Source organism: Hemitrygon akajei, chromosome 3 (genome assembly GCF_048418815.1).
Source record: "Hemitrygon akajei chromosome 3, sHemAka1.3, whole genome shotgun sequence".
In the NCBI taxonomy this organism is placed as follows: domain Eukaryota; kingdom Metazoa; phylum Chordata; class Chondrichthyes; order Myliobatiformes; family Dasyatidae; genus Hemitrygon; species Hemitrygon akajei.
Window position 1 is genome coordinate 90388480 of NC_133126.1, and position 15763 is coordinate 90404242.

At 46.5% G+C, this 15763-nt stretch overlaps 1 protein-coding gene across 1 annotated transcript in view; it reads left to right on the forward strand.

The window, feature by feature from the left end:
• The window catches only part of tyro3 (TYRO3 protein tyrosine kinase), a 106846-nt gene that overhangs the window by 33293 nt on the left and 57790 nt on the right, over positions 1–15763 (forward strand). Inside the window, exon 6 of the mRNA XM_073040324.1 lies at positions 5739–5854. Within this exon, the coding sequence (XP_072896425.1) occupies positions 5739–5854 (116 nt within the window). The remainder of the gene's footprint in view (positions 1–5738; positions 5855–15763) is intronic.

Here is a 15763-nt window from a genome sequence, read left to right on the forward strand (position 1 = left end):
GTGATGATGTGTTAACCAATTTAAAAATTTCATTCCAAGTCTCCTCAGAAATTGAAATCTGTAAATCTTGTTTCCAGGCATTTTTAATTTTGTCTAAAGGAGCCTCTCTTATTCCCAACAACATACCATAAATATTGGATATTGAGCCATTATGAAAAGGTTTCAAATTAGAAATTACATCTAATAAGTTCTTATCAGGACTCACAGGAGATGTATATAACTGAGATCCCAGAAAGTCTCTAATTTGTAGATATCAAAAAAGTGGGTGTTTGGTAAGCTATATTTAGCTGACAGTTGCTCAAATGAAAAGAGACTTCCTCCAACAAACAGATCCTGGAAGCATTTTATACCCAATCTATCCCATTCTTTAAAAACTACATTGGTCATAGAAGGTTTAAAAAAACAATTAGAAAAGAATGGGACTAGAAAGAGAAAATCTCGATAAACCAAAAGTATTTTCTAAATCCGCAAAGTATGTTTAACTACCAAATTGTTCGTTAGTTAATTTAAAGATAAAGGAAGTGAGGATCCAAGAAGAGAAATAATAGAAATTTTTTTTAACAGAGTTTCTAAAGAGACCCATACTGGACAGTCCTCACGGTTAATGTAATATGACCAAAATGTAAGATTTCCTATATTGACTGCCCAGTAATAAAACCTAAAATTTGGTAAAGCTAAACCTCCATTCTTTTTAACAGTGGGAGGCCTTCAAACGTGAAATTTGAGAGTACAGAGTTTGTATGCTCCGGTCAGAATAAAGGGCAAGCATAACAGGTTTAGAGCACCTTGGTTTTTGAGGAGTATTGAGGCCCTGGAGTAGCATTGCAGCAAGGTGCAAGTGAGGTTCTTGAGGAGTATAGGAAATGCAAGGGAACACTTAAGAAGGAAATTAGGAGGGTTAAAACAAGGCATGAGGTTGCTCTAATAAACAAGTTAACAGAGAATCCCAAGGGATTCTACAGGTACATTAAGAGCAAAAGGATAGCAAGGGACAAAATTAATCTTGAAGATCAGAGTGATCATCTGTGCATGAAGCTGAAAGAAATAGAAGAGACAACACACACAAAATGCTGGTGGAACACAGCAGGCCAGGCAGCATCTAGAGGGAGAAGCACTATGGGAAATGGGAGAGATCTTGAATGGATTTTTTGTATCTGTTTACTCGGGAGATGGACACAGAAATAAAGTGAGGCAAAATAGCAGGGAGGTCTTGGACCATACAGGTATTACAGAGGAAGAAGTGTTTACTGTCTTGAGGAAAATTAGGGTGGATAAATCCCCAGGGTCTGACAATGCGTTCCAATGTGGGAGGCAAGTGTAGAAATTGCAGAGGCCCTAGCAGAGTCCTTAGCCACAGGGAATGTGCTGGAGGATTGGAGGATAGATAATGTTGTTCCATTGTTTAAGAAAGGATCTAAGAATAAGCCATGAAATTATAGACCAGTGAGTCTGACATCAGTAGTGTGTAAGTTATTGGAAGGTATTCTAAGGGACCGATATACAAGTGTTTTAATAGAATGGGACTGATTAGGGATAATTAAAATAGTTTTGTCCGTGGTACGTTGTGTCTAACCGATCTTCGTGTTTTTCAAGTAAGTTACCAGGAAAAGTTGATGAAGGCAAAGTTCAAAATAAATTTATTATCTGAGTAAATATATGTCACCATATCCAACCCTGGGACACATTTTCTTGCAGGCATTCACAGTAAGTACAAAGAGAAAAGGAAAAAAATAAATAAGCAATATATATCAAGAACATGAGATGAAGACTCCTTGAAAGTGATTCCGTAGATTGTGGTAGCAGTTTAGTGATAGGGTGAGTGACATTATCCCCTCTGCTTCAAGAGCCTGGTGGTTGAGGGGTAATAACTGTCCCTGGACCTGGTGAGGTGGGTCCTGAGGCTCCTGTACCTTCTTCCTGATGTTAGTAGTGAGAAGAGCATGGCCTAGATGGTGTGGGTCCTTGATGATGGATGCTGCTTTCCTGTGACAGCACTCAATGTAGATGTGCTCAGTGGTGTGGTGGGCTTTACCCATGATGGACTAGGCTGTATCCATGACCTTCTGTAGGATTTTTTATTTAAGGGCATTGGTGTTTCCATACTAGGCATTGATGCATCCAGTCAACATACTCTCCATTGCACAGCTATAGAAGTTCGTCAAAGATTGAGATGACATGCTGAATCTTAGCAAATTTCTCAGAAAGTAGAGGCACAGCCATGGTTTCTTTGTAGTGTATCTTGTGTGTTGGACCTAGGCAATTGGTGTTGCCTACATGGACTTTAGAAGTTACCCATGGGAGGTTGGTCGAGAAGATTCAGACATTCAAGATGAGGTAGTAAATTGGATTAGACATTGGCTTTGTGGGGGAAGCCAGAGAGTGGTAGAAGATGGCTGCCTTTCTGACTGGAGGCTTGTGATTAGTGGTGCACAGCAGGGATTAATACTGGGTCCATTGTTTGTCTTCTATGATCCAGATCAACGATCTGGATGAAAATGTAGTAAATTGGATCAGCAAATTTTCAGATGACACCGAGACTGGGGGGCGTAGTTGACAGTGTGGAAGACTATCAAAGCTTGCAGTGGGATCTGGACCAGCTGGGAAAATGGGCTAAAAAAAATGACAAATGGCATTTAATGCATTTAAGTGTGTGGTGTTGCACATTGGGAGGACAAACCAGGAACGTATTTACATGGTGAGTGGTATGGCACTGAGGAGAGCAGTGAAATGGAGGGATCTGGAGATGCAGATCCATAATTCCTTGAAAGTGGTGTCACAGGTTTAGAAAAGCTTGTCACTTTGGCCTTCATAAATCAAACTATTGAGTACAGGATTTGTGATGTTATATTGAAGTTGTATAATATGGGGTATTGTCTACATTATTGGTCGCCTACCTATAGGAAGGCTGTCAAGAAGATTGTACGAGTACAGAGAAAACTTACAAGGATGTTGCAGGACCTGAGAACCTGAGGAAGGTTGAATAGGTTAGGACTTTATTCTCTAGAGTGTAGAAGGATGAAGGGGGATTTGATAGAGGTTTACAAGATTATGGGGGTATGGATAGGGTAAACAGGGTTTTTATACTGAGGTTGGGTGAGGCTAGAACCAGAGGTCACGTGTAAAGGGTGAAAGGTGAAATGTTTAAAAGGATCCAGAGGTGGAATGTCTTCACTCAAAGGCTGGTGAGAGTGTGGAGCGAGCTGTCAGTGGAACTGCTGGATGCTGGTTTGATTTCAACATTGAAGAGGAATTTGTAAACATTTTAGAGAAACCTGGATGGAAGGTGTATTGAGGGTTATGGGTCGATGGGACTAAGCAAATGAATAGTTTGACATGGACTAGATGGGCTGAAGGGCCTGTTTCTGTGCTGTTGTGTTATATGATTCTAAACCCCCTTCATTTCCCTTTATTCTCCTCCATTTTCCTCTTTCTCGTCTCTGTATAAATTACCTCCATTCTTCATCTTCCTGATCTTGTTCCAGACCCTGGTTCCACACCCTTCTCCGACAGGACTTGTCAAAGTATCTCAGGGTCAGCTTTCAAGTCCTGTCACTTCATTTGGGTTCCAATAGGGTTTTAATTTTATACCTATGAATATCTACTTTCTTCTTCCATGTAATCTCATTCCTCTTATTCCTTCTTCTGTTCCTTACTTTATCCTCCTTCCTTTTTCCTTTCTCCTCACTTTCTTAATTCATTCTTTGTTCATGTACTTCCATCCATACTTCTTCCCCCTTCCTATTCTCAGCTCTTCCTTTACTTTGTCATTCAATCACTCCTTTTGCTCCTCTTTCCTCTATTCCTCCCTCCTTTTCTCCTCCTCATCTACCTTCCACTCATCACTCCCCACTTCTCCATTTTAGTGCTGTTTTGCACTTTATGGTAATTGGTGTTGGACCCCAGAATCAGATTTATAACATGAAATTTCACAGCAGCAGTACAATGCAGACACAAGAAAACTATATACAGTCGGCCCTCCTTATCCGTGAGGAATTGGTTCCGGGACCCCTTGCGGATACCAAAATTCGCGGATGCTCAAGTCCCTTATTCAACCTGTCTCAATGTGGTGAACCTTAGGACCCAGCGGAACCCCAGACCTTATTTAACCTGTCTCAGTGTGGTGGACATTAGGACCCGGTGCCAGAGCTCTGAATGCGCAGTGTTTCTGTTCATGAAAATAATCACGATCATGATTGAAAATAAAGTGGAAATAATAAACCAATCGGAAAGAGGTGAAACGCCATCGGTCATTGGAAAAGCGTTAGGCTACGTTGGTCAACAATCGGAACAATTTTAAAGGATAAGGTGAGAAAGGCTCTGCCCGGATGAAAGCTAAAATTATTACTAAACAACGCAGTGGTTTAATTATTGGGTTTTGGGGTTTTGGGTTTTTGATCTTCCAAATCAACCCGGCACGGAGGAGAGCGCACTGGGGGGCGGTCTGTTACCGGATCGAACTCGGGAACTTCCGTTCCCAAGCCGGTGCTGAAACATACATTCTTAAGTGTTTTATATACATAAAAAGGTAAAATATATACTATATACTAAGACAAATGTTTGACTAAATGACGCTAAATAATACCCGATATACCTGTTCCGACTTACTTAGTAAGAGAACTTCCGATTTTTTCGATCTCGATGCACGATAACCCACGCACATCCTCCCGTATACTTTAAATCATCGCTAGACTACTTATAATACCTAATACAATGTAAATGCTATGTAAAGCAGTTGTTATACTGCATTGCTTAGGGAATAATGACAAGACAAAAAAGTCTGTACATGCTCGAACAACAAGTGCTGGAAGAGCACTTCTGGGTTTTCGCGATTCGCGGTTGGTTGAATTCGCGCATGTGGAATCCGCGGATAAGGAGGGCCGACTGCATCACAGAACTTAATACACGGCTCATAAGAATAAAATTGAGGGAGTGTCCATTCAGAAATGTGATGGTGAAGGGGACCTGTGTTGATAGTGAGGAGGAGGAGCATCTATTTAATGGAGGACAATTGATAATTGGTTTATTATTGTCACAAGTACTGAGATACAGTGGAAAACTTAGTTTCACCATTCCATCCACACAGATCATTCCATACATGAGTGTATCAAGATAGTACAAATGGAAAAGCATCAACACAATGCAGAAGGAAGTGTTACAGTTACAGAGAAAGTGCAGTGCAGGGGGACAATAAGGTGCAGGGCCCCTGACAAGGTAAGGTGAGAGACTGGGTGTTTGACTTTACTATGCAAGAGGATTGTTGAGATCCTATAACTGTGGAATGAGCCTGGCTGTGTGAATTTTCAAGCTTTTATATATTCAGCCTTGTGACAGAGGGAAGAACAGAGAATCACCGGAGTGGGGTCAGGTCCCGGGTTACGTTGGCTGCTTTGCTGAAGTAGCAGGAAGTGTAGGCCGAGGCTGCTGTTTGTAATGGGCTGAGCTGTGTTCACTGCTCTTTCCAGTTTCTTTTGGGGAAAGTTGAGATCACATGATGTTGACTGTTTTGGTCCCAGGACAGTTATGTTTACAGGATCTGACAGCACACACAATGGACACTCTTGTGTTCTTGTTTTCAGCTGTGGCCTGGATGTAAAATTTTGTTTAAAGCCTTTGTCCGAGAAACATTTTGAACATTGCAAACAAAAGCTATATTTGTGGTGAGATTCTGCAGGGGGCGGGAGCGGGTGTGCAATGGATTCACTGCCAGTGAGCCAACTGATGACCCACTTGTTCTTCAGTTTCTCCAGACAAGCCCAGCAAGCTGAGGATCGATAACCAGACCTCCAACAGTGTCAGCATCTCCTGGGCTGTCACTTCTGATGGCTTCTCATCACTACACAACTGTACGGCTCAGGTAAGCAGAGTGATCAGTTCAGGCAGGCAGAGTCGTGTCGCCGTGCAAAGCTGCATCATCCCTTGCTGGTCTTTGCAGGGGCATGCATGAAAATGGAGCAAGATTCAGGAGGAAGAAAGCAGAAGCAAAATTGAAGTTGAAAAATTAATGAGTATTTCAAAGTTGGCTTTAAAATCTTCAGCATGAAAAACTTGCTTGCAGAGGCATCCCAGGCACTTAGCATCAGATAAGCAGAATTCACAAGAAAAGCATAAATTGAACCTGGTGGTGTGGCGCTTCTGAACTTTCAGCTCAATGATAGCTCTGAGAAGATGGCGTGGCCTGTATAGTGAGGATCTTTGATGATAGATGATCCCTTCTGAGGGCTTTCCTCGTGTAGGTGGGGAGGGAGGTCCCAGTGGTGTATTGAGGGGGGGATCTTATTGAAACGTATAAAATTCTAAAGGGATTGGACAGGCTGGATGCAGGAAGATTGTTTCCGAAGTTGGGGAAGTCCAGAACGAGGGGTCACAGTTTAAGGATAAAGGGGAAGCCTTTTAGGACCGAGATGAGGAAAAACTTCTTCACACAGAGAGTGGAATTCTCTGCCACAGGAAACAGTTGAGGCCGGTTCATTGGCTATATTTAAGAGGAAGTTAGATATGGCCCTTGTGGCTAAAGGGATCAGGGGGTATGGAGAGAAAGCAGGTACAGGGTTCTGAGTTGGATGATCAGCCGTGATCATACTGAATGGCGGTGCAGGCTCGAAGGGCCGAATGGCCTACTCCTGCACCTATTTTCTATGTTTCTAACACGTTTTTGCCAATGCAATATCAGCTGGTGGTCATAGTAGGAGATTTCAATTATCCCAATAACTGGGATAGTCAAGGTAAAAGAGAGGGAAGGTACTGAATTCTATTTCAGGAGAACTCTTACTTGCCAGTTCAAAAAGGTGGGATGGGAATGAACGGGTAAGGGGAGCAAGTCTGGTTAGTTAGTGTTGGGGAATCTTGTTTTGGTGTTTATAACTCAGTTATATTTAGCATAATTACAGAAAGAGCCAGGTGAAATGTTTAAGGGGAACTATTTCACTCAGTGCATGGTACGAGTGTGGACCGAGCTGCTGACGGCAGCGGTAGGTACGGATTTGATTGCAATATTTAAGAGAAGTCTGACAATTACATGGATGGGGGTGTGTAAAATTATCAGTTCACTAGGCTGTGAAGTGATTTAGCAGAAGTGAACAGGAAACAGTTGCTTGCAGGTTTCGGGACAATAAAGGGGAATTGAGAAAGAGATTCAGAAGGTTCAGGATAATCATGTTCCTGCAAAGAATAAGAGTTAAACTGCAAAATGTAGGATAAAATGGATCTTGTGTCAGATAACAAGTTTAACACCTAAAGTATAGGAAGCTTAAGGATCTTATTTGGAGGAACATTGGAAAATAGAGGCTGTGAAATAATTTAGTCCTGATGAAGGATCATGACCTAAACCGTTGACTATCCATTTCCTTCCTTAGATGCTGCCTGACCTGCTGTGTCCCTCCAGCAGGTTTTGTGGGGCAATGAAATAACACTGGCACTTCAAATCAAAGAAACTCCAAAGAGGCTTTCTTGATTGTTTAATTCAAGATTTAAGAGAGTTTAATGTCATTTCCAGGATATGCGTGTAAAGGAGAACAAAATAATTGCTATTCTGCTTCTGATCCATCACAAACAAGACCACAATAAGATAAAGAATACAATAATAAAAACCACAATAAATTTAAATACATAATAGAACTTGTTTACATAGATTGGCGGTACGTCCATAAAGCGGGGTGAAGCGGGGCGAGTGACAGGAAGTGATAAAGTAGTGGAGTGGTGTGTTTGTGGGTGGAGGTGTTGATCAGCCTTACTGCTTGAATTTTGAATTGAACAATATTGATGAGCCAGTGAAGAGTGAGGTTTGTTAGGGATCAATAAGATTCAATTTATATGGAGAGAGGATGTAATAAGGTGACTTTGCACCTGCTGATGTGTTTAGCATGAAGGAGTGTGAAATATTGGATGGGTTACACAGAGCGAAAAAGCGAGTATTGAGTTAGCCCTGTTGAATGTGAGCACATTGGCAAGCATGGATGAACTGTATCCCAGCCTGACAAATGAAGCCAGGAGGAAATGTGGAGACTCTAACCATTATTTTTGAATCCTCTATGGGTATAGGAGTGGTTCAAAGTTCAAAGCACATTTATTATCGAAGTGTGTATACTATATACAGCTTTGAGATCCGTCTGCTTACAGGCAGTAACCCAATAGAGCCTCTTTTTTAAATAAAAAAACTGTCAAGTACCCAAGGCGCAGAGAGAAAAAAAACCTATTGTGCAAACAATACAAGTAAGCAATTAACATTCAGGACTGAAGTTCACAAAAGTGAGTCCACGGCCACGAAGCCAGTCACCACTGCCGTTGATCCACAGCCTGTGTAGAGACAAGTAAACCTCATGGAGCATCGAATTGAACCGGCCCTGATACCCTGACCTTTTCAATCTGCCCTCGTCCAAACCTCATGCCATTCCTTGATCTCTGACCCAGGCCCTGCTGCTTTGTTATGTCCTCAGGCCTGGGCCCTACTGCCTCGATTTGGCCTGTACCTGAAGGCATTGGGGGCCTGCCAATGTTGTACCTTTCTTTAAAAGAGAGGACAGGATATATCAAATAATTGAAACCTAATTTGTTCAGTGGTGGCAAATTATGGAATCAATTTAGTGTTTTGATTTTATTAAGTCCATTGATAATTCTCCCTGGCAGAAAGACAGTAGGCATGGGATTTAGGGCAGCTTGGTTGTGTGGATGCAGAATTGACTTGCCTACAGTAGAAGGCAGAGGGTGGTAGTAGATGGAGTGTATTCTGCTTGTAGGTTGGTGACCAGTGATGTTCTACAGGGATCTGTTCTGGGACCGCCTGCTCCTGTTTTCTTTTATAAATTACTTAGATGAGGGAGTGAAAGGGTAAGTTAGTAAGTTTGAAGATGAGACCAAGGTTGGTGGAGTTGTGGGTACTGTGGAGGGTTGTTGTAGGTTGCTGTAGGACATTGTTGGAATGCAGAGCTAAGCTGAGAGCTGGCAAATTCAGTTAACCCAGAAAAGTGAGACAGTTTATTTTGGCAGGTCCAATTTGAAGGCACAATGCAGGGTTAATGGCAGTGTGGAGGAATGTCCATGTCCATAGATCCCACAACTTTGTCGTGAAGGTTGATGGGGTGGTTAAGAAGACTTGTGTGTTGGCCTTCAGTAGTCAGGGAATTGGGTTCAGGAGCTGTGAGGTGATGTTGCAGCTCTTTAAAACTCTGGTTAGAGCATACCTGAAGCAGTTCTGGTCAGCTCATTTTAGGAAGGATGCAGATGCTTTAGAGCGGGCACAGAGGAGATTTACCAGGACACTGCCTGGATTAGAGAGCGTGTCTTATGAAGACAGGTTGAGTGAGCTAGGGGTTTTGAGTGAAGGAGGGTGAGAGGTGACTTGACAGAGGTATACAAAGTGATACAAGGCATAGATTGAGTGGACTGCCAGAGCCTTCTTCCCAAGGCAGAAATGGCTAATACAAGGGCGCTTAATTTTAAGGTGATTGGAGGGAAGTACAGGGGAGATGTCAGAGATAAGATCTTTACACAGTATGGTGGATGCATGGAACCCCCAGTCAGGGGTAGTGATAGAGGCAGATCTAGGAGGGAAGAGTTGCATTGATTTTAGAATAGGTTAAAAGGTTAGCACAAGATCGTGGGCTGAAGGGCCTGTGCTGTGCCGTAATGTTCTGTATTCTTGTTCGAATAAGGAACAGCATAGGTTAATTGGATCAAGATGGTGATGATTATAAAAGTGAGCCAGTAGCTGTATGTGCACAGATGCTGCATTTCTGCTCAATAAGGAAATTGATAAGAAATTCTTCTTTTATTAGCAGTGATTGCAAGAACTAGGACTGCTTACAGCTCTAGTTAGACCACGGCTTCAACGCTGCAAGATGTGATGGTGCTGGCAAGCGTGCGGAGAGGATTTATGAGCATGTTCTCAGGACCTGAAGGCTATAGTAATGGGAAGAGCTTGGGCAGGCTGTGATTATTTCTTTAAAATGCATGAGGCTGAAGGGAGACTTTATTGAAGAGTGTAACACTGAGGGGCCCAGATAGGTTGGGAAATCTATTTCCCATAGCACATGGATCAAGTCCCAGAGGATTTAAAGCAGTTGGTGGAATGCTTTGAAGGGGAACTGAGAAAAAGACTATTTACCCATGGGGATGGGGGGAGGGTGGGGTTCTGAATTTCAGTGACTGAAGGGGCAAGAGTCCCTTGAATTAGCCATTTCTGCCGTGGGAAAAAGGCTCTGGTGGTCCACTCAAACTATGCCTGAAGGATTGAGAACCTCATTATATTTTAACACAACCTGGGTTGTGAATAGGTGCCATATTTACAGAAGCTAATTCAATTAGTTTTGTTAACAAGGTGGAAGATGCATAGAATCAGCCGATATGGTAACCATGCCACCTCAGTGTTGTAAGGAATGATGTCAGAAGCACTGATGAGAACAATTACTAAAAGTGGGGAGAGTGGAAACTACTTCTGCTGTTTGTAGGAACGAACATGTGTATATACGTTAGACTTCTGAATTTAACAATATAATGGAGCTCCTTCTTATCTGGGGATGTCCATAAATCATAAGTTTATAACTTAAGAACAGCCTTGAAATTCGGAATGGCCCACAAACTCATTAAGTTGACCTTGTTATTCCCTTTTTTTTGTTGCATTATTTACTTTTGTAATTTTATGCCTTTGCACGGTACTGCTACCATAAAACAACAAATTTCATGTCCTGTTAGTTAGCAATAATAACATTCTGACTATGAACCCAGTGCTGGAAGGATAGTCTGTTTTTGATCATGGGTGAATGGCCTTTTTCTCGAGCATGACTTTTCTTTGATCCTGCATTCAGTCTGAGAGTTGACAGTGAATGGGGGAGGGGGATCAGGAGGGTCAGCAACAAAATTCAGGCCTAGCATTGCTGGCAGATCTAGCTAAGGAAGAAAATATTTGTGTGTAGGTTTTCACAACCTCATTCCCAAGTCCCTACTCAAGTCATTAAATTCCTTTGGAATATAATTACAATGGAAATATGGCCGATTGCACAAAGAGCAATGCATTGATGGTCAGATTTTTAGTGAAGTTATTTGAAGAATAATTACTGGCCAAGTTAATGCGGTGAACACCTTTGCAAACAAAATGTGAAATGGGATTGTGAAATGTCCTGAGGAAGGGTCTCGGCCCGAAACGTTGACATTGCTTCTGCCTATAGATGCTGCCTGGCCTGCTGCGTTCCACCAGCATTTTGTGTGTGTTGTTGGACTGTTTGCATCCAATGCAAGGGAAGTTTATGCCTCCGTTTAACAAACTCAGGAGGTTTCCAAAGGAGACGATGGCTGAAGAGATTCCAAAGCAGCAACCAACGAAGTCTGAAGACAGCCAGCTTGTAACAACAGAACAGCAGGACTCTCAAAGTGCTTTCAGATCAAAGGATCTCATCCTTTTACCATTAACTGAGGCGTCATGGACCCCAGGCTGGGAACCCCTGCTTTAGATGAAACTCTCAAGAGGAAGAGGTTTCTCAAGTTACACAAAACATGTAGTCTGGGAAAATACCTTTGTGTATCGTAAGGGTTATGCCAAAGGTATTCTGCGTATTTTGGAGGAGTGTACTCCTGTGGGTAGGCAGAGGTGGGTTCCTGGTGGTAGTGAGAAAACAGTGGGGGAGAGTGACCCCAGAGACTAGCACGTCATGGCAAAGGTTTTGGAGACAGAACGCAGTTAATGGCAGAATGGAGAGAGAAAACAGAAGGAAGAAGCTGATCTTCATCTTTCCATAAACCACAACCATGGTTCATTCCTGCAGTGGGCACTCTGCGATGCTGACAGCAGGGCCACAGCTGTGGACGCGTCTCCCCCGGCCAGATGTGGGCACTCCTGCTGTGGCTCCAAGGAAAGCGAACATGAAGAGGTTTAGTTTGGATGAAGGTTCCACTCCACCTTGCTGTGACGCTCACTGAAATGCCAGCAGAGGTTTTATTGCTTATCAGCCTTGATTAATTTTGTACTCCTCATTTACCCGCACAAGCACATGCATCAGTCTTCGTTGCTTAGCAACTGCCGTAGTCATGATTTTACAGACAGGACTGTTCTGATGTGTGTAACACTCAAAGGGAGGTCTGTGAGTTAACATGAAGTCAGCCTTTGTACTTTAACCCTGGTTTATGGCCAGGTATTTCACAATCAGCGGACACGACCAAGGCATTTGATGATACCTAATGAGCGCTTTCTAATGTGACCCTACTGGTGCACCCTGCTCCCGACGCGCCCAAGCTACTGAAGCTTCGGACTACGCGGTGGATGCTGTGCACGAACAGTTGGTCGGAGGCATGTGGCAGCCACTCGCTTTCTTCAGCCGGCAGCTCTGTGCCCCCAAAGGGGCGTACAGCACCTTTGACCATGAGCTGCGAGGTCTCTGTCTGGCTGTCTGCCATTCTCATTTCCTTCTAGAGGGTCGCCATTTCACAGCGTTCATTGACCACAAACCCTTCGTGCAGGCAGTGGCCAAAATATCAGCCCCTTGCTTGGTAGGGCAGTAACACCACCTGGCCCACATACCTGCAAACTGGAGACAGACTGTTTTTGACTCCATACACGGCCTCTTGCATCCAGGCCGGAAGGCTTCACAGAAACTGGCTGCACTGGTTTGTGTCGCATGACATCAGAACGGACGTGTCTGATTGTGTGGAGTGCCAGTGTCACGTTCAGGCACCGTTGGCACCTTCTGAGATCCCTAAGGAACCGTTTAACCATGTAAATGTGGACCTTGTTGGTCCTCTTTCTCCAACCCCCCCAAACCCCCATCCCCTGTGGTTTCACAAACTTTACCATGGGAGGCTTCCACCAGGTGGTCAGAGGTTCTTCCCCTAGCATCGACAGCCACAGACGTGGCTCGGACATTCATCAGCACCTGGGTGGCTCGGTTTGGCACCCCATCCAATATTTCCTCTGATCACTGTCCACAATCCACATCAGACCTCTGGGTTGTAAAGTCCCAGGTCCAATGTCCTATGCGAGCAATTTCACTGCTCCTTAAAAGGCTCTTCTGAGGGCTTCCCTGACCGATGAGTGTTGGCATGATCATCTCCTGCGGGTCCTTTTGGACCAAAAGAGGATGCAGTCATCCGTGGCTGAGTTGGTATATGGGCAGCCGTTACAAGTGCCCGGTGGTTTCTGATTCCTGATTCTACGACTGCCTGGTCGGCCTCACAACAGCATTCCACCCTCTCAGTAAATTCAATTCCTTTTCACGTACTCCTACATCCCATCACAGTGTGCAGCACTCTTGGGTTCCTGTTGGCCTACATTCCACCTCGTTTGTTTTCATCCGCCATGATGCACACCAACATCCCCTTAAGCCCCCATGGCCATGGCTGTGAGCGTGTCAACGCACGTCTGAATGAGCCAGGGGCACCGGTGGTTGCTCCACCTATGGAACACAGGACCCGAGGGGCACCAGGGGCACCGGGGGCACCGGTGGTTGCTCCACCTATGGAACACAGGACCCGAGGGGCACCAGGGGCACCGGGGGCACCGGTGGTTGCTCCACCTATGGAACACAGGACCCGAGGGGCACCAGGGGCACCAGGGGCACCGGTGGTTGCTCCACCTATGGAACACAGGACCCGAGGGGCACCAGGGGCACCAGGGGCACCGGTGGTTGCTCCACCTATGGAACACAGGACCCGAGGGGCACCAGGGGCACCAGGGGCACCGGTGGTTGCTCCACCTATGGAACACAGGACCCGAGGGGCACCAGGGGCACCGGTGGATGCTCCACCTATGGAACACAGGACCCGAGGGGCACCAGGGGCACCGGTGGATGCTCCACCTATGGAACACAGGACCCGAGGGGCACCAGGGGCACCGGTCGTTGCTCCACCTATGGAACACAGGACCCGAGGGGCACCAGGGGCACCGGTGGATGCTCCACCTATGGAACACAGGACCCGAGGGGCACCAGGGGCACCGGTGGTTGCTCCACCTATGGAACACAGGACCCGAGGGGCACCAGGGGCACCGGTTGTTGCTCCACCTATGGAACACAGGACCCGAGGGGCACCAGGGGCACCGGTTGTTGCTCCACCTATGGAACACAGGACCCGAGGGGCACCAGGGGCACCGGTTGTTGCTCCACCTATGGAACACAGGACCCGAGGGGCACCAGGGGCACCGGTTGTTGCTCCACCTATGGAACACAGGACCCGAGGGGCACCAGGGGCACCGGTTGTTGCTCCACCTATGGAACACAGGACCCGAGGGGCACCAGGGGCACCGGTTGTTGCTCCACCTATGGAACACAGGACCCGAGGGGCACCAGGGGCACCGGTTGTTGCTCCACCTATGGAACACAGGACCCGAGGGGCACCAGGGGCACCGGTTGTTGCTCCACCTATGGAACACAGGACCCGAGGGGCACCAGGGGCACCGGTTGTTGCTCCACCTATGGAACACAGGACCCGAGGGGCACCAGGGGCACCGGTGGTTGCTCCACCTATGGAACACAGGACCCGAGGGGCACCAGGGGCACCGGTGGTTGCTCCACCTATGGAACACAGGACCCGAGGGGCACCAGGGGCACCGGTGGTTGCTCCACCTATGGAACACAGGACCCGAGGGGCACCAGGGGCACCGGTGGTTGCTCCACCTATGGAACACAGGACCCGAGGGGCACCAGGGGCACCAGGGGCACCGGTTGTTTCTCCACCTATGGAACACAGGACCCGAGGGGCACCAGGGGCACCGGTGGTTGCTCCACCTATGGAACACAGGACCCGAGGGGCACCAGGGGCACCAGGGGCACCGGTTGTTTCTCCACCTATGGAACACAGGACCCGAGGGGCACCAGGGGCACCGGTTGTTGCTCCACCTATGGAACACAGGACCCGAGGGGCACCAGGGGCACCGGTTGTTGCTCCACCTATGGAACACAGGACCCGAGGGGCACCAGGGGCACCGGTGGTTGCTCCACCTATGGAACACAGGACCCGAGGGGCACCAGGGGCACCGGTTGTTGCTCCACCTATGGAACACAGGACCCGAGGGGCACCAGGGGCACCGGTGGTTGCTCCACCTATGGAACACAGGACCCGAGGGGCACCAGGGGCACCGGTGGTTGCTCCACCTATGGAACACAGGACCCGAGGGGCACCAGGGGCACCGGTGGTTGCTCCACCTATGGAACACAGGACCCGAGGGGCACCAGGGGCACCGGTGGTTGCTCCACCTATGGAACACAGGACCCGAGGGGCACCAGGGGCACCGGTGGTTGCTCCACCTATGGAACACAGGACCCGAGGGGCACCAGGGGCACCAGGGGCACCGGTTGTTTCTCCACCTATGGAACACAGGACCCGAGGGGCACCAGGGGCACCGGTTGTTGCTCCACCTATGGAACACAGGACCCGAGGGGCACCAGGGGCACCGGTGGTTGCTCCACCTATGGAACACAGGACCCGAGCGATGTAGGGTAACATCACTGGGAGAAATGTACATAATTCACAGCCACCGGCAATGAGTTGGGGTTTCACTTTAAGAGGCTGGTCTGACGTGATGATGTTGTCACGTAAGGATTTTTAGTGTGTTCTTGTGTCTAGGTTTGGAGTTCAATAAAATGAGTTATGGGCTTCGTTAAACATAAAACTCACTTTTATTTGCAAAAACCTACAACGACTCTTTACAGAAGATGCTGGAATTGAACTCTGTACTCCAACACCCTGAGCTGTAGCGTTGTCATGCTGACCACCGTGGCTCTGTCCCTGCAGCACCACAGATGTGAGGTGCACGAGGTGGGGCATTCAGACCATAATGGATTAC